Source organism: Cnephaeus nilssonii (assembly GCF_951640355.1).
Source record: "Cnephaeus nilssonii genome assembly, chromosome: 23".
NCBI lineage: Eukaryota > Metazoa > Chordata > Mammalia > Chiroptera > Vespertilionidae > Cnephaeus > Cnephaeus nilssonii.
The window spans coordinates 8,073,911-8,099,484 of NC_137094.1; the positions used below are offsets into that span (position 1 = coordinate 8,073,911).

General features: G+C 43.2%; 1 protein-coding gene across 1 annotated transcript; it reads right to left on the minus strand.

The window, feature by feature from the left end:
- Positions 1-11,277: 11,277 nt before the first annotated feature.
- On the minus strand, positions 11,278-22,490 carry RGS13 (regulator of G protein signaling 13; the record flags this gene model as incomplete). The annotated part of the gene is made up of 4 exons (XM_079763785.1): positions 11,278-11,463; positions 12,531-12,697; positions 17,923-17,984; positions 22,426-22,490. 4 exons carry the CDS (start codon positions 22,488-22,490, stop codon positions 11,278-11,280), a joined length of 480 nt encoding a protein of 159 aa, XP_079619911.1.
- Positions 22,491-25,574: the final 3,084 nt, after the last annotated feature.

Consider the following 25,574-nt stretch of genomic DNA (forward strand, 5'->3'; position numbering starts at 1 on the left):
CTCTATCACCATTGTCGGGCGTGCAGGAGGCAACCGATCAATGATTCTCTTATCGTTGATGTTTCTATCTCTCTCACTCCCTCTCCCTTCCTTTCTGAAACAAATAAAAAAATGTTTTTTCAAAAGTAGATCGTTCACAAAGATCTTAACGCATCTTTGTGTTTTATTAAGATGTTTATTTCAGCCTGGGAAAGACTTCTTCACACTGTTAAAGACTTTTGAGATAAAACAAAAAGGAAGATAAGCTATGTCAATGAAATGTTGGCAATTAAAAATAAATCTCATTTGTATTTTGGGGAAAATTGTAAAATCTTCCTTACATATGGCAAGCTGGATCCAGGTAGAATACTTTGAAATGATTTAACCTATAGTAGTAATACATGTATAGATAGGTTATTGCATTTTCCAAATGTTTTTTATTAATTATTAATTTGTTGTTATTTTTCTCCAGCCAGCTGAGAACAGCCACTTTCCCCTAAGTGTATTTTGCCAACACTTGCTTTGACGTAATGGTTTTGACGTAATAACGTAGGGTTTATTTTTAGAAACTAAAGAGAGTTAAAAAATTTTTGTTTTACCTAGTAGTTCACAGAAAATTATTACCTGTATGCTTTGCCTAATGCAACCCGCTCCATAGATTGGTATGTAAGTGGGCATTTGCACATGAATTTTTATTAAGAACTGTGTCCTCTATGAGCCTCTATCCTTTATGAATTCAGGACAACTCCTAACCCAGGCGAACAATCTTTTTAGTGACAGTGTCAATGACTTTGTGTACTGTGGTTTAATACTTTACTTCTGTTGACAGGAGCCAATTAAGTTCCAGGACATTTGGTACCAGAATTGTGTTGTTGTTGTTATTATTAATTATTATTATTATTTTTGGCTTCAGAGTGTAATGAGTTGACAGTGTCATGGAACACTGATAAATGCTTAATATGAAGGTCTAGGTTTGAAAGTAAGTTCTTACAGGGCCAGGCAGGTAACATGACCGAGGTTGGTAGGAAGAGTGGGAAACTCTAGGGTAATCGGAGCTGTGGGGACTGTGGTGATCTGGGGACTCTATTTACGTGGACCAAAGAATTCACTCCTGAGAGCTTCATCAGGTAGCGCAGGTGCTTGATTTTTAGATAGAGAGGAAGGGAGAGGGAAAGAGAGATAGAAACATCAATGATGAGAATCATTGATCAGCTGCCTCCTGTACGCCCCTTACTGGGGTTCAAGCCCGCAACCTGGGCACATGCTCTGACCAGGAATCGAACCCAGGGCTCTTGGGTCCATGGAATGATGCTCAATCCACTGAGCCACACCAGCCAGACACTTGTAGTTACCTTGTCTTAAAGGATAGGTCACCTTAGAGTCAGAGAGTGTGGAAGGTAACTTCTGAGTCTGGGGACCACTGTAAGCAAAAGTAAAGAAAGAAACAGCCTGGTGGGTGGGGATGGCCTTGGGGGTAAGCCTGGCTCAGAGCAGTGGTGCTCAGTGAGGGTGTTCCCTCCCCCTCCCCTGCTTGGGGCATCTGGTGACATCTGTAGACAATATTGCTTATCACAACCTGAGGAGGGTGCTATGGGCACCTCGTGGGTGACACCAAGGATGCACTACACATCCTGTATTGCACGGGTCATGCCCCACTCCAGAGAATTATCTAGTCCAGCATGTCAGCAGGACCAATGTTGAGAAACCCTGTTCTAGAAGAATGTATGAGTTGAAGACAAGGGGAAGATGAAGCTAGGCGTTACATTCTGCAATTTCCTGTTGAAATACCACAGCATAGAAACTGTTGGTTCAGCTAATTTGCTAAGGCCAATTAGTGAGCATTTTAGATATCTCAGTCAGGAATAGGTACTCCAGGGGTTGTTAGTCAGTATATGAAATATTCCTTTGGGGAATGGAAATTTTATTTTTTAAAAAGGTGAGAAACACGGCCCTAATAATAGTTTCTTCTAGAGGGCTGTGATGCAAAACTCCTCCTATTCAGCCCGGAGATTTAAAACCTAATATTGGATCTGGTACAACAACCCTTCATGGACTCACAAAAGGAGCTTGGTTGTTTATAGAAGTGTTTTAAAATGATGTTAAATGATAAGTAGAAAGAAAGCAATGTCTATATGGTAGCTGGGATTTCTCAGTATCTTTATAGTGTTGGTTCTTTATGTTGTTAAGTCAGAAGCTGAAGTGTGTGTGTGTGTGTGTGTGTGTGTGTGTGCGCGTGCGTGTTAGAGAAAGAGACAGAGAGAGATGAAATTCACTTGGTAAAGAGATTAACTTGGGTCCAGAATCACTTTAGCAGATAGCAGCGAAAGCTGTAAATGAAGCAAGTCATTAGACACTGCGGTTTCCTTGCCCTGGGAAAAATAACAAGCCCTAATATTTACTGTGCTGCATCACATTAGCAACATGTACCAGTCAAAACTAATCAATCACAGCTGCCGGAGAGCAAGTGATGAACGTGTCTCGTTCTATTCCTTATCCTCTCAGCTGGCAGGAAAACCTGGTAATGGGGTCTCTGTGTGCTACTGGACTGTTTGCATTTAATTTGAGTTGTAATCAGTAAATACTCAAAGGTTCCTGAAACATTAGGAAGCAAAAGATACTAGCCAGAGCTCTGGACACAGCACCTACTGATTTCTTCCTAAATAATCAAAGTTTCCAGGAAATATTAGGTAAAATAAATACTATCTGCATGAACATATTTACTGAGATAAAATTATCCTGGAATAATTTGCTCTTTCAGACACCTCGACATGTGTAGGTATGATATTGGGGAGAAGACAGCCCATAATGTAATGAGGACCATAATATTCTGGGTCTTAAGAGGTTGTTTTGCTTGTTCTACACAACCTGTGGTGTAGCTTTATTATTATTACTAGAGGCCTGGTGCATGAAATTCGTGCACAGGTAGGGTCCCTAGGCCTGACTGGCAATCAGGGTCAATCAGGGCCTTCCAGCTGCTGGCCAGGGCCTCCCTTCCCCAGCTGCCAGCTGCCAGCCAGGGCCTTCCTTCGTTCTGCACCACCCCTTGGTGGTCAGCGCACATCATAGTGGGCAATTGGTCTCTTGGTTGAACTTCTGTGGAGAAAATTTGCATATTAGGCTTTTATATATATAGATTATTTTAAAATATATTTTTATTGATTTCAGAGAGGAAGGGAGAGGGGGAAGAGAGATAGAAACATCAATGATGAGAGAGAATCATTGATCAGCTGCCTCCTGCACGCCCCACACTGGGGATGGCGCCTGCAACCCAGGCATGTGCCCTCTCTTCCATTTGAAGACCAACAATGACTGCATTTCCTAACTGTCAGGTTATAGGACAGAGTGGGCATGCTCTCCAGGCAGCTGTGTTTCCCCATTTACTGAAAACAGAAATGAAGTAATAGAAAACAGAAATGGGTTTGTGAACATTTTGAAAGCTTGCTATAGGCTGGCTAGTTTATCTAAGACCTTAGAGATGTTATTGAGACTAATACAACCTTCACAGCAACTCTGTGAAATAACTTTTACCCACAAATACTACTTTTTGTTTGTAAAGACTTAATTTTTAGGGGGAGGGGGCGATTTTAGGTTCCCAGCAAAATTGAGAGAAATTTCCTATATACCCCCTGCCCCACACATTCACAGCCTCCTCCATTATCAGCAGCCCCCACCCAAAGTCCACAGTTTGTGTTAGGATTCACTCCTGGTGGTAGACATTTTATGGCTTTGGACAAATGTATGACATGTATCCACCATTATAGTGTCATACAGAGTATTTTCACTGCCCTGGAAATCCTCTATGCTCTACCTATCCACACCTCCTCTTTCCCCTAACCCCTGGCAGCCACTGATCTTTTCTAAGATCTCCATAGTTTTGCCTTTGGCAGAATCTGATAGAGTTGGAATCATCCACTATTCAGCCTGTTCAGATAGGCTTCTTTCACTGAGTAATAGGCACTTGAGCTTCCTCCTTTCTCTTTGTGGCTTGATGGCTCATTTATCTTTAGTGCTGAGTAACATCCCACTGTCTGGATGGACCACAGTTGATTTATCCATGCACCTACTGAGGACATCTTGGTTGCTTCCAAATTTGGGCAAGTTTTGAATAAAGCTGCCACAAACACCCACATGCAGGTTTTTGTATGAATGTGAAGTTTTTGCTAATTCTACTTTAAACCCCTAACCTTTCTCTTCATCAGCCCTACTTCATGGCATCCTATATATCCCTTTCTTTTCTGGCGATAAAAAAACGGAGACTCACAAGCATTAAGTTCCCTAAATTCAGTACAGTTAAAAACGTAATAGGATATGGACAGAAATCCAGATCTCCCTCACCAAAGTCTGTTTTTTTCTTTCTTCTCCCCCCCACCCCACAAGGTTGAAACCTTAAGAACTAAGAATATTTTAAAATATATACTTAGTTGGTCATCTTGCAGATTTCTCAACAAAGTTCTTGCTCTTTGGAAGCTTTTGTCTAATAGGGGTCTACAGAAAATAAAGAAAAAATATGTTAGGGATTAGACAAATGTTAATAAGCTAAGGGGAGTAGAAAGAGATGGTGATGATAACGTTACATTATATAGGGTGATCAGAGGGTGTCTCCCTAAGGCAGGGGTGGGGAACCTTTTTTTCTGCCAAGGGTCATTTGGATATTTATAAGGTCATTCGAGGGGCATACACAATTATTAGCCCGCTATTTATGGTCAAACATTTAATGAACACACCCCTACTGCCTTGCCAGGGCCAGACAAAATGATTTCGCGGGCCTTATACAACCAAGGTCCAGGTATTCCCCACCCTGTAAGGCATTGTGCAGAGAGCTGAACTGAGAGTCTCAGGCACTGCGCTGAGCAAGTGCAGATGCTTGGGGTAGAGGAAGAAGGGAGTGATGAGTTCATAGAAGGGTAGGGGGGCCCCAGGGTCCAGGAGTAGAGGGGAGGGTGATGGGTTTTGTTGTTGGTGGTAGAGCAGCAGAGAGTTGTTGGAGGAAGAGGTGTTCAGTGGTTAGACAGGTGTGGCAAGGTCCTGCTGAGCCTAGTAGTCCATGGCAAAGATTTTGGAGTTTTAATTGGGTGCCATTGAAATCACTGGATAATTTTGCAGAGTGATAGGATCTGACACATTTTCAAAGGAACACTCCGGCTGTGTGTGTGTGTGTGTGTGTGTGTGTGTGTATTGGAGAAGGTGGTGGGGTGGACAGGTAGAAGCTGGAATGCCAGTGGAGATCTGTTGCCCTTGTCTATGGTGGCTTGGAGGGTGGGGGAGGGTCAAAGTAATGAAGAGGATGAGCAGTGATAGGATTCTGCATATGTGTCTAAGGAAGAAATGAGCAGGTTGACGGATGCCTGAATGTGGGATGTGACAGGAAGAGTGGAGTTCTGGAACATGCTAAGGGTCCAGTCTAAATGTTTATGGCCCTTGGGTTGCATTGGTCATGGTTGCTGTGGGAATTCAGAGGTGAAGAGGATAGTGTTCTACCCTGGGCTGGTCACGGAGGACTTTGGGAAAACAGGGTGAGATTTGAACTGGATATTGAGGGAGGAACAAGAATTTTTTTTTTTTTAAGCAAAGAGGAATGAGCAGACATTTCAGGCAGGTGAACTCTAAGGGAAAAGGGGAGACCTGGGAAGAAGTGACGGTATTTCCATAGATGAGGAAAATTAGGGCGGGATGGATTTTGGAGGAAGATCAAGAATTCATTTTTGGAGGAATCCGTTTTGAAATGTTTTATTAGACACTCTAACTATGTGAAATTCCTCAGGCACTTTATGCTCTTCTTGTTTGTAAGAGTTCTTTGACTGTCAGAAGCTGTAAACCAAGAACAGATAGAACTGTACTCAAAGTGCTTCATAACTTCACGTGTAGATAGCTTCACCAACTCCAACCCTACAGTGATTTATTTGACAATAATTCTTTCATTCCATGTTGTACTTTTTAACTGCCTGGTTGTTTTTTCGGGGTTATCATTAACTCTGATATTTAGAAATACTTGTCTAATATTTATGAAATATTTAGAAATCCTTGTCTAATAATTATTGTTATTTATTGTAGAGTTCTGGTTCATTATGCGTTATATTAATGTGATTTAGTTTTTCCCCCCTGAAAATTTATACTTGTTAAAGCCACGAAGCAACTTTGACATCATCTACTTCAGGGGTGGGAAATGTCTGGGGCCACAGGCCCTATAAGGCCCTTGAAATAATTTGGTCTGGCCCTGCCAAGGCATTAGGGCTGAATTCATTAAATGTTTGACCAACTAGAGCAGGCTAATTTTAAGTTGATAATTTTGTGTGGCCCGAGAATGATGTGATAACTACCCAAGTGGTCCTCGGCAGGAAAAATGTTCCCCACCCCTGATCTATTTATTAATTAGGGGGGCTATTTCAGAGTCCTTCTCATTGTTCTTGGGTGACCCAGATACTTGATTAGAGGTTTGTTATTGAAAAAGAATACTTTTTCTACAACAATGACGTCCTGAAACAGATAATACAATTTTGTCTGCCTGAGGAAGTAGTAGATGTGGATTCCTACAAGTAGACATTTAGCAGAGAAGATACAAACTAAGTTCCATCCCAGCCGGCATGGCTCAGTGGTTGAGCGTCGACCTATGAACCAGGAGATCATGGTTCGATTCCTGGTCAGGGCACATGTCCGGGTTGCAAGCTTGATCCCCAGTGTGGGGTGTGCAGGAGGCAGCCATTCAATGACTCTTTCTCATCATTGATGTTTCTACTTCTCTCTTCCTCTCCCTTCCTCTCTGAAATCAGTAAAAAATATATTAACAAAACAAAACAAAAACCTAAGTTCCAGCCATTCCACTTCTAGCTCTGTGGCCTAGAAGAAATTACTTAACATTTGTAAAGTCTCAGTTTTATCTACTACGTAATAAAGGTAATATAATAGTGAGAGTTAAAGGAGATGACGCAAGTGAAGTGATTGGCCCAGCACCCGGCACGTAGTAAATGCTTAATCAATTATATCCTCGATTGATTTTCCACCCTTTTCATCTCATGGCACCCATTACATTCTGGGGCACACCAACAAATTTATTTTTTGCCGATCTTACAAAGATAGCTATAATTTCTACTCATTCACACTGGATGGCTATTGTTGGGTTGGCAGATCAATATACTTTGATTTTAGACTGAGTAGCTTGGGGAGTAACTTGCACATGAATCACCAAGGAGCTGGGGTGCTATCCGTCCGCCTTGCAGCGTAAGAACAGACTGTATTTACCTCCACCGTCTTTTATTGTCCTCACTAGCAAGAGGCCTGTGAGAAAAAGCTCCGTTCCAGCACATCTGAGTGTCTAATAACGTAGTAGAATGCATTATTCATTGGAAGCAGCAAGACGCGGCTATAATCCTGTCTAGAAGTCACATTATCCAGCAGATTTTCCCACCTCTTTCTGTAAACCATTCCTTTTAAAGTAGACGTTTCAAACCAACTATGTTTATAGAGCTGGCATCTCCCTGGCTTGCGTTGGAAAGTTTCCTTTCCTTATTAAGAGTGGGAGCTCTCTAATGAAGGTGTTTGTCACCCTGAGTGGGGTTTGTTTACTATGATAGGGCTCTGCATGGGGCTTATCTATTCAGGTCTCCTTCCTCCCTTCTAGCGGTTGACGGCCGAGACTGCTGCTCCCCTCAGTTCGCTCCTTCTTCTGTTTCCCCAAAGCATTTCACTTTATTTTTCTTATATTTTAGCCACTGTGTTCATCCATGTTGATACTCAGAGCCATTCCTCTCTAAAGGCACATGCCTCCTCTTAAAAACGACCTTCTAGAATCTGCCAGCAAGGGCGGTCTGTCCATCAACTCCCTCAATTCGTGTAGCATCTGCAGGGCAGTCTCTATGACCCCCCTGCGGCCAGATTTGGGTTCCCGTCCTTGAATCTCAAGGCTGGACCACTGACTGGCTCCTGTAGCATTGAACACCCTACTCAGTGTGTCTGACCACTCCCTGCCTCTTTGCCTCAGGGCTAACCATGCATCCCAGTTTCAGGCTCAAGTAAAATAATGCATATGAGTATTTTCATGAACTATGAGGACTTTATAAATTGTTCTTTCCAAGGTGTTCTGCCCATACACTTAACATTTGAAAATGCTACTGGTCAAATCCTTTTCACCAACCTACTTCTTAAGTACTTAGGGAAGTGGTCGGGGGGCCCCCCTCCCTTTTGGTTTTCTATTAACATCATGGGGAGGTTTCAATAAGCAGTCTGTTTGCTTATCAAACAAATACCTATTTGGCATCTGGTGGCCACTGATTACCCTAACATCATTGCTCTCTCAGCTCATTCTATGCAGCCCGCTATGCCCATGTTCTATCTCCCCAGGCCTTGCTTTCTGCTCAGCAGCAGGTAAAGCGTTAGCGTGAGTGTTTCATTCCTTGCTTAGAACTTGGATTCAGAGAGTTTATCATCTGTGACCAGTGATGGGAAACTCAGGCCCTCCAGTTGAGGGAGATATTTTGCGCAGTGGGATCTTACGATTTCCTTCACGTCACACCCTATTATGTCTTTGAAGAAAGCGTTGTGTATTTCTTTTCTGTAATCTTTCTTCCCAAACGGGTAGAAACCCCTTTGCAGTCAATAAAGCGATGGTGTGACTAATGAATTATAAATAGGAAAGTGTTCATCTCTGCCAAGACACTTGAATCCGAATTGTGCAAATCTCCGTCACTATCTCCTTTTGAAGATAAGACTAGTTTTATGTGGAGACAATGAAGGCTTATCGTGTACATCTCCAGAGTTTGAAAATGTGTATCTAAAAATAGATGAAAGTGATGAATACATCTAGGTTCTGATGTCAGGAAACTAACATGTTTTTAATGCATTAATCTCAAAGTACTAAGGATAAACAAGTATGTAAAACCATGTTAATGTGGATATAACCTTGTAGCCATTTGATAAATATCAACTTTTGAATTGTTAGAATAATGTATTTATTAATTCAAAAATATCCTAAGGAAAATAAACAGGACTCGGAATACTGTTAAGTTTAAATGATTGAAAACCAGTTTGACTATCAGTGACCTGAAACTCATCCTTCCACGTAGAATTCTTGAACAGGTAGAACTTTCACTTTAAATTCTCTGTTCTTCAGTAAAAACATTTCAGAACTCTCTTAGTCAGTGTTAAATGTAAAACAGAAAGTTCATTATCCACTTTGTCATGATAACCTCAATTTTCAGAGAAATTACTCTTCAGAACGAGTCTAAGCTGGAAGAACATGATGAATGCATTAGTAATGGGATGTGATAAAACACATTCTGCATGTGACTCACACAGACCCCACGTCCCACCTCCTTATTTCACAGATGGGGAAACTGAGGCTTCCTGGGACCAAGGGTATAAGGACATTGGGTGGGTGGACAGGCACCAATCCAATGGCTCTGTTCCTAAGTCTACAGAGTTTTGTTTCATGCCACTGCCTGGCACCTTGTTTACCCAACATGAGGCGAAGGCCCTTTGAGAACCGAGCAGAGGGTCTGTATTTGGGTGGTAAGATCAGCACAGAAGTCAAACAGTATTCTGGACTTTTTCTGTATTGGAGTACAAGGGGAGAAATAAGTAGTAAAGCAAGTTGGTCATTCTAATTCCATTCATTAGTTATATCAGTGTTTGGCCAAATTTACTAGTATTTGTTTTAAAAAATAATTTTTATTGATTTCAGAGAGAAGAAGGAAGAGGGAGAGAGATAGAAACATCAATGATGAGACAGAATCATTGATCAGCTGCCTCCTGCACGCCCCTACTGGAGATCAAGTCTGTACCCTAGGCATGTGCCCTGACCAGGTATCAAACCATTTTGTCCTGGTTCATACGTCAAAGCTCAACCACTGAACCATACCAGCCAGGCTCAACAAAAATTTTCTCTTGCACAGCTAATTCTCTTTCTCATAAATGAGCCCCCAAGTATGTATTCAGTGTTAGAATAATCCTCTGCTGCAGGAGAATTCCATTTTATTTTTTTCATGTGCATGGGTTTCTAGGCGTTTTATAATAGTCATGCTATTGCAGTCAAATTTGAGACCCAAGAAACACATTTCATGGTAAAACTAAAGATCTTGAATCAGATTTTCCTGCAGTTAATTTTTTGGAAAAATGACTCGATATATTTTCTAGGTATTTTATTCATTAAAAGCTTAGACTATTTGTTCATTTGTATGAAGTATTTTTCCTGTGCTTTGTGCTGAATATATGGAAACAGACATGAGTTCTTTCCTCTGGAATCTTCTGACAAGTTCTAAGCTACTATGATAGGACAGATTAAAAAATCTTTTAGTGGAATAATAATGTTTGTCTTTGAAAAAAACCCCACATTTATAACTTTTAAATTTATATTTGGATTTATTGATTATCAGGCCCATAATGAATTTGCATTGTAAAGAATAAGATATCTGAAAGTATAGGAACTGAATTTTCTACCCTTATACTAATAAAAGTATAGAACTACAGGAAGACATTAATACATTTTTAACAGCTTCAAATCATCAGGAATTTTTCACACGTAGAAGATATGCAACATAGAAATTCAGTTAAGAGCATAATAGTAGGAAAATTTTATAGGTAAAACATTTCTCAAGAATCCATCTTTAAAAAATACTTTTTATTGCTTTTTAGAGAGAAAGGAAGGGACAGGGACAGAAAAATAGAAACATCAAAGTGAGAGAGAAACATTGATTGGCTGCCTCCTGCACTCACCCTCCTGGGGATTGAGCCCACAACCCAGGCATGTGCCCTGACCAGGAATTGAACCAGCAATTTTTTGGTGCACAGGACGATGCCCAACCAACTGAGCCACACCAGCCAGGGAAAGAACCCATCTTTTTGGTATCACTCATGGCATAACACAATTGATTGTACTGTGGGTACCAAGTTTATCTATTAATTAACATTATTAAGAGCACTCTATCATATGTTACATTCTGCTAGAGACACAACTTAGCTACAACCTTTGAAGGACTAATCTGTATATTGCGACAACGAAATTTCATTAATAAGAAAACTTCCATTAGTTGATGACCACAGTAAAAATGTTATAATATTGGCGTTGTGAAGGAAGACCGTCCTTTTTCGGAGCACTTCTTATGTATGCCATAAATTGTATTAGTCATGTGATCAGAGTTCTACAGTCCATCCCTTTGGAGATCTGTTTCCCTTTGGGAACTAGAACTCAATTTATAGTTCCTTTCCTTGTACTTTATTCTTCCTCTTTTTCATTGTGTGTGTGTACGTTAGAAGAACTAAGCCAGTACTCTCAATAGACTGCCTTCAGTTTAAGCTTCTGAGTGGTCGTCAGGAATTGTCATTGGGCTGAATATTCTTCAGAAGTTTCTGATACATCTCCGACTTGAGAAACCTGGGGTACGAGTCTCTCTCCATGTGCATATACACGATTTTTTGAGCCTCTTCAAAGCACGTTCGAGTGGGTTCTTGAATATTCCTGATGATGGTTTCTCTTGTCGAACTGTCAATGTTAATCTGAAAAGTGAAATTGCAGCAATGGGCGGGATTAAAGGCGGAAAGATCATGCAAGGGTTTAATGTATTCCCCCCTCTCCTTTTCAGTGGACTAGGGTTATTTTGTTTGCAGTTTCATTGGTATCTCAAAAGACATAGGAGGTAAACTCGTGGCTTCTTTAAAAGTAAACATCCACCTCCACATCCCAGATCAAAATAACACGAGGCCCAAGACCCGGGAAATCGCAGAAACCATTGCTTACTTGGGAGGGTGCAAGTGGTTTGCTGGTGGAGTCTACAAACAAGGAAGTTTACCGGATGGAGGGCTTCCCTGAGGAAGAAAGGGAAGTTGGTGCTATTTTAAACTTGGCCTTCCTTAACAGCCATGAATGTTGATTTAATGGACTCTGCCCCGAAATGGGAAGAAGGTGAAGAGAAGTGGAGAAATAGAGAAGTGGTCATTTCAGTAAACCAGGTATTTTCCAGATGAGAGTTTTAAGGAACAAGTCCTCAAAGGTAGGGCTGTCCTGGGTGAGAAGAATGTCATCTACCATCCTTCCCACTTGTCCCCCTGATCAGAATTCTCGTTCCCCATTGTCTTCCCACCAAGAGGAGTCTCAGTGTGTCTGTTTCCCTCTTGACTCTGTTTACTTCAGGCAGAGGTGCATGATGGGAAGTGATATCTATGTGAGGATTTTCTGGCTTTGCTGGGGGGCAGGGGCTGTGGAGGCACAGACTTTGCCCAGCACCATCGGGGATGTCAACGTGTCTATTGATGGTAACCGTAGTTCCTTCTAGCAAAGCCAATTCTTTGTAAATTACTCTCCTAGGGAATTAAAATCATTTAATAAGGAGAGGCTTGGGAGCCACATTGACCTGACTTGGAATCCCGATTTCCCCACTTTCCCTCTGCGTGCCACTGGGCAAGTTAGTGCACTTCTCTGACTCTCAGGATTCTTATCTGTAAACTGAGGTGGACAACCCTGACTTTACAGCATCCTTGGAGGTAAAGAGCCCGGTACCTCTGTGTGCCCGGTCAGCAGACATGAACACCCTGATTTCCATTGAGGGTCATTGTTGGCTAGGTACCTCTCTAGGGGACTGTGGCTGGATGTAGATCTTGTAAAGCTTCTTCGCCCGAAAAATTCTGCTCCATCGAAAGGCGATTTTCTTGTAGGTCTCACAGGCCATCCAGAATTGGATATTCTCATCGCTGTGCTCCAGTTTCAGGTATGCCGCATATACCACCGGCCCATCTAAAAATAATGGAGACATCACTTATTTTCCTGGGTCAAAATCATTAACAACTCTGGAAAACAGATAATGCAATGTAAAAAATAAAGTCTGGTCCAGCTGGTGTGGCTCAGTGGTTGAGTGTTGGACCTATGAACCACGAGGTCACAGTTCGATTCCCGGTCAGGGCACATGCCAGGGTTGTGGGCTCGATCCCCAGTAGGGGGTGTGCAGGAGGCAGCCGATCAGTGATTCTGTCTCACCATTGATGCTTCTATCTCTCTCTACCTCTCCCTTCCTCTCAAATATAGCAGTTGGTGCTCCTGGTGAAGAAATAGCTGAATGGATAGGCAAACCATTTCTGGTTTAACATGTGAAGCTGGAAGAAACAGAGTTCTGTGTTAACAAACAAAAAGCAACTTGATCTATTTTGTACTCAGAGGAATTTTTCACTGAGTGTTTCATCAGGAACGGGAAATAAGGACCTAAAATAAAGAAATGAGCTATGAAAGAGGAAAAAAAATGAGATACCAGCTAAAATCTGCAGATCCTGGAATGAGAGTTAACCAGCTACTTGGGTGGTTCGAGTGGACGAGTGGATAGGAGTAGGGAAGGGATTTGGAAACCAATGATTTTGTATCCCAAGTTTGGTTTATATTTGTATTCAGCTTAATTGTATAGTAGAATGTTTAGAGATGTTCATTCCAGAACCTGCCTGCGAATTACTGGGATGCTAATGCTGTGTGTTACTATATGATAGCCTGGTGAAAGCTGACGTGGACAGGAACCCGTCTGATATTTCAGGTCTGATGACGGCATGTTCTACAGAATCCCGTCTTCGTTAGCCTAATGTGTACATGTTACCCCAGTTAGCGGCTGAAAATGCAAATGTATTAAAAGTGTTCCAGGAATCTGAGTAATTCTTAAAGTCAGAAAGGAATGGCTCAGTCTAGCGTTTCTATTGACACAAGTGAGTTACAAGCCTTTCCAAGTCAGGCTCTGAAGCCCTTTCTGACTTTTTCAAAGCTGCTCGTTCCCGGGTATTACGTTCAAGAGACCGTGGGTGATTCTTCTCGGGAAAGTGAATTGGCATCAACAACAGACTCCGGCATTAAATTGAGAAGAGGGAAGAAAGAGGTCTATGTCGTGCACAGTGTACGCCTTTTTCTTGAAAACCACACTGGTGCCTGGGGACTCTCTCGCGTGTTCTTTTTAAAGCAGTCACTGAAATTGGTGTTTCAGGTGACACATGCCGAGATCTCGATGCAGACGGGGGTCCTGACGCTGCTCTGGGCTGAGTCAGAACAGTGGCCCATCTATTCTTCCAGGGCTGTTTTCTGCTGGGCAGTCAAGCTCACCCCATCATTGAATCCTCAAGGTGGCCTGTGCCTCGGTCTTCAGAAATGTGTCTAAAGCAGTTTTAAATTCCTTTTATTTTCTGTCGGCACTACTGGGGATAATGAATTCCACAATTCTACCAGCTTCTGTGTGATGTTTTTATAGCAAGTCTTCTGTTATATTGACATTCTCTGGGTTGGCTTCTGTGATATTAATCGTTCCTGGCTTTTCTCCTCATGTCTTTTTGCTCTGTTTTGATAAAAGTAGCTCAAAGTACTGTGGGTTGTTTTTAAATATAGAAAACTTCTAAAAAATAACCATTATTAACAATTTTTATATTTGCTTTTATTCTATAAAACCTTTGTTCATATTTAACTGCCTGTCTAACTAGTATTAATTTATTTACACAGATACACACACAAGTCAACCTATTGGTATTAAACGATGAAAGCAATTTTGTATCACTCTTGAATATTTAATATCATGCAGCAAACACTTTTTCCCCTTTCGTTTTAATAGTCCACTGCAAAAAAAAAAAAAAAAAGACAAAAAATAATAGTTCATTGCAGGGCTAAGCTCTGATACACTGATTTACCTCACTGTTATTGCCTATGTAGATTACTTCCCCATTTTAAGTTACAGATTATCCTACATTGAACATGTTGGTTTGTAAATCTTGGCATGTCCAATTATTTCCTTAAGATGACTTTAAAGGAGCTTAGGCATCTCAGTTTCTAGGAAAATTTCTCCGAACCTGCCACATCCCTGTCAGTTGACACAAAGCACCTAGTACACACTTACTTTGATTATGTCTCACCATATACCGTGGTCTACTGTATTTATTGGCTTACATCCATCACTCTCCCCCTCACCTCACCTGCACACCCTCACCTGCACCCCCTCACCTGTACCCCCTCACCTGCACCCTCTCACCTACACCCCCTCACCTGCACACCCTCACCTGCACCCCCTCACCTGTACCCCCTCACCCACACACCCTCACACACACACCCTCACCCGCACACCCTCACCCGCACACCCTCACCCGCACATCCTCACCTGCACCCCCTCACCTGTACCCCCTCACCCACACACCCTCACCACACACCCTCACCCGCACACCCTCACCCGCACACCCTCACCCGCACACCCTCACCCGCACCCCCTCACCTGTACCCCCTCACCCACACACCCTCACCACACACCCTCACCCGCACACCCTCACCCGCACACCCTCACCCGCACACCCTCACCCGCACCTCCTCACCCGCACCTCCTCACCTGCACCCCCTCACCTACACCCCCTCACCTACACCCCCTCACCTGTACACCCTCACCTGCACCCTCTCACCTGTACCCCCTCACCCACACACCCTCATCCACACCCTCACCTGCACACCCTTTGGGAACTGGGACTGCACTTCCTTTATGGGCAGGTGCCCAGAGCCCACACACTGCCCAACACACAACAGGTACCCGATCAGCGGATAAATGCCTGCCATTCAGGCCCCTGTGTCCCTCCTGCTTCTATCTTTTAAAATGACTCCCATAGGTTTTGAAAAGTGAAGCAGAGCCTAATTATTCAGCATCCAGGAAAAGCACCAAAGACCAGAGGATTATTATACTTGGCACACGGTTACTTGTTGGTTTTCTGAGAGCGAGACAAAAAAAAATGTACTCATGGAAGAGTGGTGTCTCTGAATGGCCAGGTTCTGTTGTTGTTTTGTTTTGTTCCCCGCAAGGGGACAGAGGACATGAGAAATGAGCGAAGACGAAGGTGCTAAGTGGGAAAAGCTGAGGCACGGCTGTGGGTAATAGGAGGGTTGGGGGAGGAAACCATGGCAACAGCAGGGATGAGCGGGGAGCTGCCAATCAACACTGCGCAGCACGATCTCTCCCAGGGGAAGGGAGCTGGGAGGGGGCTCTCCCTCCGCATCGGGATGCACACGAGGGGACCACGGTGTCTCGGTGATGCTGAATGTCCACCATAAGGAGGAAGGTGCCCAGGCCAGCCGATGCAGCCCCCTGGCGTGAACAGCACCCAGCAGTGTGATGACCGTACACGTTTCAGCCTAGGGTGGCCACGGCTGTTGGCAGGGGCTGTGATAACTGAGAAAGGGGGAGAGTGCACAGGCTGCCCCAGGATGATTTGGACCAAAATGAAACGATCGATGCCTTCTAAGGTCATTCCCGTCGCCTAGAAGGTCCCAGGCTCCCGCAGGCAGGCTAACTCCTCCGGTTATTCCAAGGCACTCACCTCAGAGACAGCTCCGGGCTTTCGGATCTGGGTTCTCCGCTGCTTGGCCTCTGCCCCAGGCCCCAGCGTGGCCGGCTGCTTCTCCTCATTCAGGGCTTAGCTCACATTTTGTCCCTTCTGACAGTTCTCCACTCCTCCAGTTGGGTTGCCCTCTCATGCCCAGCTTTCTTTGTCCTGCAGCCTGGCTTTCCTTTGTCCAAGGCCATGGCCACTTTCTGGAATTAATTACCTAACTCATTTGCTTGGTTGTCTGTCTCCTCCCTCTAGGGGGAGCACAGGAGCTGAGCACAGTGACCTTGGCCTTGTTCACCCGTGTCCCGGGGCCTGCCAGGTCTGCCGGACACAGGGCCGGGCTGGATGAGTCATCCAAGGGCGTGCCTTATAGCTTTACTAAACTTCATTTTGTTTATATTAAACACACTTTGCTCAAATATCAGTGGGCGACCTCTATTCTCATCTTGTGAGATTTTGGCCAATCAGTATATGTAGGAGCCTTCTTTCTGTCTTTCTTCCCGACATTATAGATTTGGATTTGGATTATTTTTCAGTCTTGACATTTCCAGTATGAAGAACCCTTGGGTTTTCTGGGATAGTTGGCCTCCTTGTCATTTCAAAGGCATATTTTTGTATCTTTTCTAGTCCTGCTGGGCTTAGCCATCAGAAATACCCATAGGATTTCCCCTCATTTTTCTTCTTAGCGGACACCTAACACTGGGATGGTATTTTTGGGCCTTGTTTGGTGTTTTGGTTCACCATCATTCCAGGAAAAGTCTTTAGAAATCCTCATATATTTTTTTTGTGTGAAGAGATGACTAATAGCTCAGACTACTTTGTTCTTTTCAGATTCATTTAAAAACTTACTACGACTTCTATGTTCATTTTAAGACAATTCTTCCCTAAAATCTTTTATGTTTGGAAGCTTGGAGTATCTCCTATCATCTGCAGACTTGCAAATTTGGCAGGGTACTTTCTGCTTAATCACTGTGGAGATTTTTCTTTATGAGACCAGTTTTCACACCGAATCCCTAGGATTCCTGCACAAAATGGACAGTTGATGTTGCTAAGAGGTTGCTAAACGCACTGACTGCCCACATGGGTGCATGTATTCTTGGTATTTCTTGCCTTGAGCCCATGACTTTATCGCCCTCATATCCGCTGCTGTTATCTTGCATTTATACCATCTGAATGCTGAGACTTACATAGAACCGTATAAGGCTCACTTCCCTGAGACACTGATGCAGTTAAGAAATGAGCTCTGAGGCGTTTTAGAACATCACGACTCAAATGTATTCCTACTTTTGAAGGCACGAAGGGAAGCAAGTTGTTAATTAAAAAAAAAAAAATTCTAACTTTAGCCGGCGATGGTGAGGCAGTGTATTTCAGTACGTTACTATTTAAGCATATTTTCCAAGGGATTTTACACATAGGCTTGTGAGGAATAAATATTCACAGTGACTAATCTTGTTTTAATTAACGCCCAAGGAAATCATGGCGGTTGACACGACAGACTGTTTTCAGGGTTTCCTTTTTTAACTGCGGCTGTTGCCACGTAGAAGGTGGCGAGAAGAGGGTCCACTTCATCATCCAGGGTTCCCTTTCCCCTAAGAATGAAATCGACTAATTATTCAAAGATGACATATACATGATACTCACATTTTGTCGCCATCAACTTCTCAAAAGACTGGGCCCACTGTGACACTTCCTCTGAAGTAAGGCTTTGAAAAGAAACAAGAGGTGCTCATTGCACTAAAATATTCTCCAGGTTTGATACTATCTTGAAAGTAACACCAAAATATAATCACACGGCATCTGTGTGACGTTTTGGATGGGAGTTTTACCTTCCTGTGATCTTTTCCACTTTATTTTTACTTCCTATACGCTTAAAGTTGTAAAAATTATAAAGGTATTATAAATTGGAAAATGTGATCAAATACATTTTTAAAATGATAAAGAATTATCTATAATAATAAAAGTGTGATATGTTAATTAGACTGGATGTCCTTCTGGACGACCTTCCAGATGAAGCTGGGCTGCGAGGGAAGCCTGGGTCCCGGGTGCCAGAGGGAAGCCGGTGCCGGCAGCCGGGGAAGGAAGGCCTGCTCTTGCATGAATTTCATGCATTGGGCCTCTAGTAGTCCTATAAAATTGGACTAAAGTTCCCAAATTGCCACTGTCAATATTTTGATTTATTTCTTTTTAATCTTTTTGTTGTGTGTGTGTTTTTAACCAAGAAGTAATCATACTATGCTTGTGTGTTTGTGTATACCTTATGTGTATGTGTGTGTGGGTGTTTCCGCATTATATATCTATACTAATAAAAGGGTAATATGCTAATTAGACCAGGAGACTGGCCAGAGGGGCAGTTGGGGGCCATAAGGCCGGCCAGGGAGAGCAGTTGGAAGCCATGAGGCTGGCCGAGGAGAGCAGTTGGAAGCCATGAGGCTGGCCGGGGAGAGCAGTTGGAAGCCATGAGGCCAGCCGGGGAGGGCAGTTGGGGGCCATGAGGCCAGCAGGAGAGGGCAGTTGGGGGCGATCAGGCCAGTAGGGGAGCGGCAGTTGAGGACGATCAGGCCAGCAGGGGAGGATCAGGCTGGCAAGGGGGGGCAGCTGGGGGTGAGAAGGCCGGTGGCGGGGGGGCAGTTGGGGGCAAGCAGGCTGGCAGGCAGAGTGGTTAGGGGCAATCAGGCAGACAGGCAGGTGAGCAGTTAGGAGCCAGTGGTCCCAGATTGCAGGGGATGTCCGACTGCCGGTTTAGGCCCGATCCCACAGGGATCGGGCCTAAACCGGCAGTCGGACATCCCCCAAGGGGTCCCAGATTGGAGAGGGTACAGGCCGGGCTGAGGGACGCCCACCCCCTCCCGCCCCCCCGCACGAATTTCGTGCATCGGGCCACTAGTATATATATATATATATATATACACACACATATATATATATATATATATATATATATAGTTCCAAAAATGTATACACACTTTGAATAATTATTAATTCCAATGGGTTAAATCTGAAAAGAAAGAAATACCAATTGAGCTAACAGAAAAAAGTGTGTATACATTTTTTGGGGCACCTTGTATATATATACATTAGAGGCCTGATGCATGAAATTTGTGCAAGAGTAGGCCTTCCTTCCCCCGGCTACCGGCACCGGCTTCCCTCTGGCACCTGGGACCCAGGCTTGGTCTGGAAGGATGTCTGGAATGACGTCCAGTCTAATTAGCATATTGCCCTTTTATTATTATAGATTATTATTATAGATATATATATTTATAACGACCTTTTTATATGTCTTCACAATTGTCTTAACAACAATTTATAGTGTTGTAATTTATAATCTTTTAGATTCCCTACCATTTATCATGATTAAGGAGTGTTCTACAAGGGGCATTTCATAGTTTACATAATTCCCAGTAAACAGTTTGATTATTTCCCATTTCCCCCCTTAAAACCCACCGTGGCCCAGCTGTGCGTAAGGCTTGCCACGTCCTCACGGTACGAGTAACTCCTTAGGACGTTAGCAGAAGTGGGATCCAGTGGGCCAACAGAGGCACCTTTTTTAGGGTCTCGGTCCAAATTGCCAAAGTGCTTGTAAAGGGTTAGGCATTGTATGCAGCAACGTGTTTGCCTGCTCACCTAATAGAATCTTAGTTTATCCATGTGCCCTATTTGATCGCATTCATATAATAAAGTTATCTCATGTATAGATATATTGTCTATTATTTTGCTGAGGGGTTTAACTTTATTGCTGCAAATAGCATGTCAACTTACATTTCACTTAAACAGTATTTAAAAAAACGTTTATCATTTAGAAAGTGTCTGTGAAAGACGCTGACTTGAAGGCTTTATTTCTGTTCGTGTTGGTGGGCTTTTGAGGTGACTTGGCAATGCTTCCATATCAGTCATCTTACTTTCCCTCTATTAAAATACTCAGCGTGTTCATTGCCATTCAGCTTATGACCCATTCTTAAGGTCCCCGTTTTTAGTAGCTGCACAACCTGAAAGACAGCTGTGGACACGGGCTTCCACTGCCCCCGGACTAATTCTGGCCCAGTTAGCCCAGTAATTAGTATTAATGGAACAGCCAGTGGCTTTAGCAGGTACCTGATACCATGAAGGAAGATTAGTTAAAGAGGTTAAAAAATAACCTAGAACATGGAAAACTATTGGGAGTCCTTAAAAAAAAGGTCAAATATGTTTTGTTTTCTAAAATTTTAGGTGCCTCTTGCCGGTATTAGATGGACTGTTTGCATCAGCCCGGAGGCTTAGCAGTGCACTGCTGTGAAGATTGCTTTAAAAGCCACATTTCCATGAAATGTATCTGACTCATTGTTCTTTTCTCTTATTAGAACTTGAGAGAAGCAGTTGCCTAAAACAACCCTGCCAACCCAGTGAAATGGGAAAGTGCTAGGCTGGGTGTGCCGCCTTCTCCCCATCCTACCCGTTCGCAGCATTTGGGAGAGACTAAATCTCCAGCATGGGCTCACCTGCCATTACTGTCATGGTTTAGCTTAAAATTTGGTGTTGCTAATAGTTGGACAGAAGAAGTCTTTGACTTCTCAGATTCCTGAGATTTATGGAGATAGACTATAATTGCAGAAATTATGGTTGTGGATAAAATTGTGAAATGACATCTCTTTTTGGTTTAAACCAGTGGTCGGCAAACTGCAGCTTGCGAGCCACATGCGGCTCGCGAGCCGCGGTTTGCCGCTCTGTTGACTAATGAGTTTGCCGACCACTGTCATATACTACCCTTTACCTCTTTGCACACAATATGCCACAATTGCCTAATTCTCACAGCTTCCAACTACATGGTAACATTTAGTTTAGCAGTGGTCGGCAGACTCATTAGTCAACAGAGCAGCAAACCACGGCTCGCGAGCTGCATGTGGCTCGCGAGCCGCAGTTTGCCAACCACTGGTTTAAACCCATTTGTTGCTTGTAAGTTTTTCTTAGTATCTCACAAGTTTTACACTGTCCCACGGCCATCTGGGTGTCCTCATCAGAACTGTTCTAAACACCTTTGCCCCTTCCACCCACCATGATTTTTAAATCCTCACCTAAGGATATTTATTTCCCATTGATTTTTAGAGAGAGTGGAGTGGAAAGGAGCGGGGGTAGGAGAGAGAGAGAGAGAGAGAGAGAGAGAGAGAGAGAGAGAGAGAGAGAGAGAGAGAGAGAGAAACATCAATGTGAGAGAGACACATCGACTGGCTGCCTCCCACAGGGGCCCTGACCAGCACCAGGGATGGAGCCTACAACTGAGGTATATGACCTTGACCAGAATCAAACCTGTGGCCCTTCAGTCTAGGGGTCAGTGCTCTGACCACAGAGCCAAACCGGCGAGGGCACCCACTCAGATTTTTAAAGAAAAGTTCTCTTTTGTGTCCCTCCTGCCCCCTTTCTTCTGGACAGGTAGGCTGACCGTGCCTGTCACTGCAGCAGCCACACCTGGTCTTGTAACTCGCTGAGCTTGGCCGCGTCTTCCTGCCTCCTCCACCCACACACGATAGCTTGCAAACATTTGGGGGCATTTTGCTGCTTCAGGGCATGAGCATGCATGCCAGGAGCTGTGGCCAGAACCGAGGTCTCCATGTGGGCTAGGTTAGGCACTCACGGTTAGCCCAACAGGGACCCTCCACCCAGGCCTTCTCTGAGCTGAGCAGATCCAATCACATGGTTTGGTACCTTTCTCAGGCCTTACACTTCCCATGTTGATACAGTCACAGTCCCCCCTCCCCCCAACACTCCCCTCAATGTCAAGCAGACTTGGGAGCTTGGTCAGCATTTGGTTTCACCCCTAGTCTCACCTCTTCCACCTGGGGATGAAGATTTTCAGAACTCTGCAGGTGGAGGAATTGAGCCAGGAACATTTTGGATCAAATAATTTCATTTTCAGATATTATGAAACTTAAAAAAATGTAAGAATGTTTATTCATAATAGACTCCCTAAAAACATGTAACTTGCCGAATTCTCAAGTATGAACCATGAATAACGAAAACGGAACCTTGTGTAATAGAAGATTGGTCCTCTGGTGGAATCACTCGTGCGTGAATGCAGGTTTTACTTTTTGAACAAACTGTGTTAGGAGAGCAGTTGAAGTCATAGACCCCGTTGAGATGCTTTAGCATGGCCTTCGAATGTAATGGCTTACTTACTTTGAAGGGAGCCTCTTCGATGCATCTCTGCACATCGTCCACACCCAGCAAGTCCGCCTGCTCATTTTTTCTGAAGAAAAACAGCAGCCACTGAGTATAATTTAGTCATTTAAAATAATTATATGTTAAGAGTGCATTTCTAAAGAGCACACAGAGTTACCACGTTTGAAGTTACTGGGCTACAGTCACTGGTCAGGGGTGAGGATGACAGGAGAACAGAAGGACTGGTAACCATTTTAGGGGAATGCGGGTGTTTCGAGTTGTGACTTGAGGACTCATCTGGCCCACCTGCCTGTCAAAGGGCTCGATCCCCAGTGTGGGGTGTGCAGGAGGCAGCCAGTCAATGATGTTTCTAGCTCTCCTTTTCCCTTCGCTAAAATCAATAATAATAATAATTATATATATAAAAGATTCCTCATGTCTGTGACCACCTCCAGGAGGCCTATTCCCCAACACCTCGCTGCTTATCTTCTAAGTAGGGGGTGGCCACGAGCTTCCTCTTTCGATGCCTTTCCTGTCACTAGAACCATCATCCCTGTCCTCTACTGGGCCTTGCCTCCTCCCCTGCCTGCTGACCACCTGTGACCATCGGTCTTAGGCCTCGCTGTCTCTGTACTGACCTGCTGCTGCTGTGTGTGCACATCGGTGATCTCTGTACCTGAAATCCATGTCTATTTACAAGTTATCATGGTCTCTTATGGCTTTAATGGAATTGTTTAGCAAAGGCAGGAGAGTCTTAGTATTCGACACCAACTTGGGTCAGAAGCACAGCAAAGGTAAAGCCATTTCAACCTGACCTGTTTGGCTCAGTGGATAGAGCCTCGGCCTGTGGACTGAAGGGTTGTGTGTTCATTTCCAGCCAAGGGCACATACCTCAGTTGCAGGCTCATCCCTAGCCCCAATCGGGTATGTGGGGGAGACAACCAATTGATGTGTCTCACTTACATTGATGTTCCCCCTCCCTCTCCCTCTCTCTGTCCCCCTCTCCCTCTCTCTAAAAATCAATGGAAAAATATCCTCAGGTGAGGATTAACAACAACAAGAGGGTAATTTCCAAATGCACCAGAATTTAGGGGTCCCCACAGCTCCCAAGAGGTGACAGTATATTAAGATAATTCTGGGCCCTGACGCCAAGCAGACACATGCCTGAGTTCAGGCGCTTAGCTGTGCAGTCGTGGGCATTAGCAATAAAAATTTTCCCATTTTCCCTTTCCCTTTCCCTTTCCCTAAAGTGGAACTGTAAAGATTAGAAAAGCACATGCAATAACTGTCTGTTCCAGTTAATCTGATGTTCATTCAGCTTCCGGCACTTCCTGTCATTCAGGAAATAGTTCCTAAGCTTTTTGTGTGCACGTGTGTGTGTGCATGTGTGTGTGTATGCACAGGAAACTCACATTGTCAGACTGCATTTCTTCCTCTTTTTAAATTTCTACTGAGACCCTCCTACGCTTACCCCCGTGGAGCTTACTCCTTCTTCAGCGTGCCAGCCTCCTCCCTGCCCTGCTCATTGTCCCTTCCCTCCATCACCCTGGTCCTACATTTCTGATGTTCACGGACTATGTTAGTGGTGGGAGTTCGAGCTTTAGAATGAGCTGGGTGTGCTCCCGGGGTTCAGGCACGTTGGGGTGCGTGAGTCCTCCTGAAGGGATGGAACTACCAGAAGGGCTTGTGTGGTCAGAAGAACTTGGGCCAAGGGATGAGAGGACAGCCCGGCCAGAGTGTCCCCTTGCGAACAATCACGTGAGGTGTCCCCTCTATAAAGACGTCCTTTAGGATTAGGATTTGATTAACATATTCCATTGATAAACTCAAATTTGTTTGGTTTGTCATCAAATCCAATTAAGACCATCTTCAGTTAAATTATACCCTTGGAATTAAAGCATACGTGGTCATTTATTAGTAAAAATATGAATTAGCCTCAAATACTCCATTGGACTAAGGGTTCTATTTTGGCAAAAAGAGAGAGTTCCTCGTGAAAGGATGGTTGAGCTGAATTCTATAATTCTAGGATATAGAATTGATTTAAAATGGATGAACTCACCGAGCTTTGAGTCAACAATAATCATTTTTCTCTCACGGTGGTGGTATGATTTGTGGGAAACTTCCATGGACCTAAAAATAAAATAGTGACAAAACCAAACAAAAGCAGAAAAGGTTATTGTGTGCTTCCTGGAGAAGGCATTTTTGGCGGAGATTTCTATAAATACCCCGCCTTACATTTTCAGTAAAAGTCAGTAGTTTATTCACTTTGTAAGTATTGGATGGTTATCCCTAGTTGTGATTTATTAACTCCTTATCTAGAAATTTATTTTATGGGTAGTTATTATAAAAATTACTATACTTTCAGTATGTATGTTGCATTCCTTATTCTTTAAATATTTTTTGTTTATCGAAGGTTAACATCATACATTAATTTGCCTATCTTTTTTATTTTTCAACATTCTCTTGCTAAAACTAGTGTGCATTTTTAGAATGTAAGTGTATTTAGAACCAGTTTATGTCTCCATAATGATTTTTTTCTCGGTGTTTCCTCCTGATTATTTTAAAGAAAGCATACATGTCATCTATAGAATTTAATTCTTAGAGTGGGATAAATGTATAAACGATGAATTGAGTTGGATATGTATCATGCCAGGAATAGATTCAAGTTCCCCCACCCGTTATTTAAATGGAATCTTTCTCAAAGCAATATGAAAACATAAATGAATTTTCTTACATTGAGCCTTTTCACACATTGAAATTTTTTTCCATCCTAATAGGCAATCGATTAATCCTTTCTGCAGTATCTGTATTTAAGGGTGTTTCTTTATATTATGATGTAGTATGCCACATAAAATTTAGAAAAACCTAGAGTAATTTACATTTGTGTGAGGTTTTGTTTGCCATGGCACACAAAATTCTTGCCTTTTGAAAAGCAAGTAATTTGGGTGTAGTTGTGCTTAGGCAAACATTAAGGAATGAAGAAATTCTATAAAATCGAGATTAGCAATGCTTCCTATAAACCTTTCAACCTGGGATCAATACCGCTAATTAAATGATGGAACTAATTTGGTAAAGGTGTGATTTTCAAAACAAGTCTGAAATATCTGACTGTATAACTTTATCGAAACCTACATACACATACACACACAAAACCCCCATAAAATGAA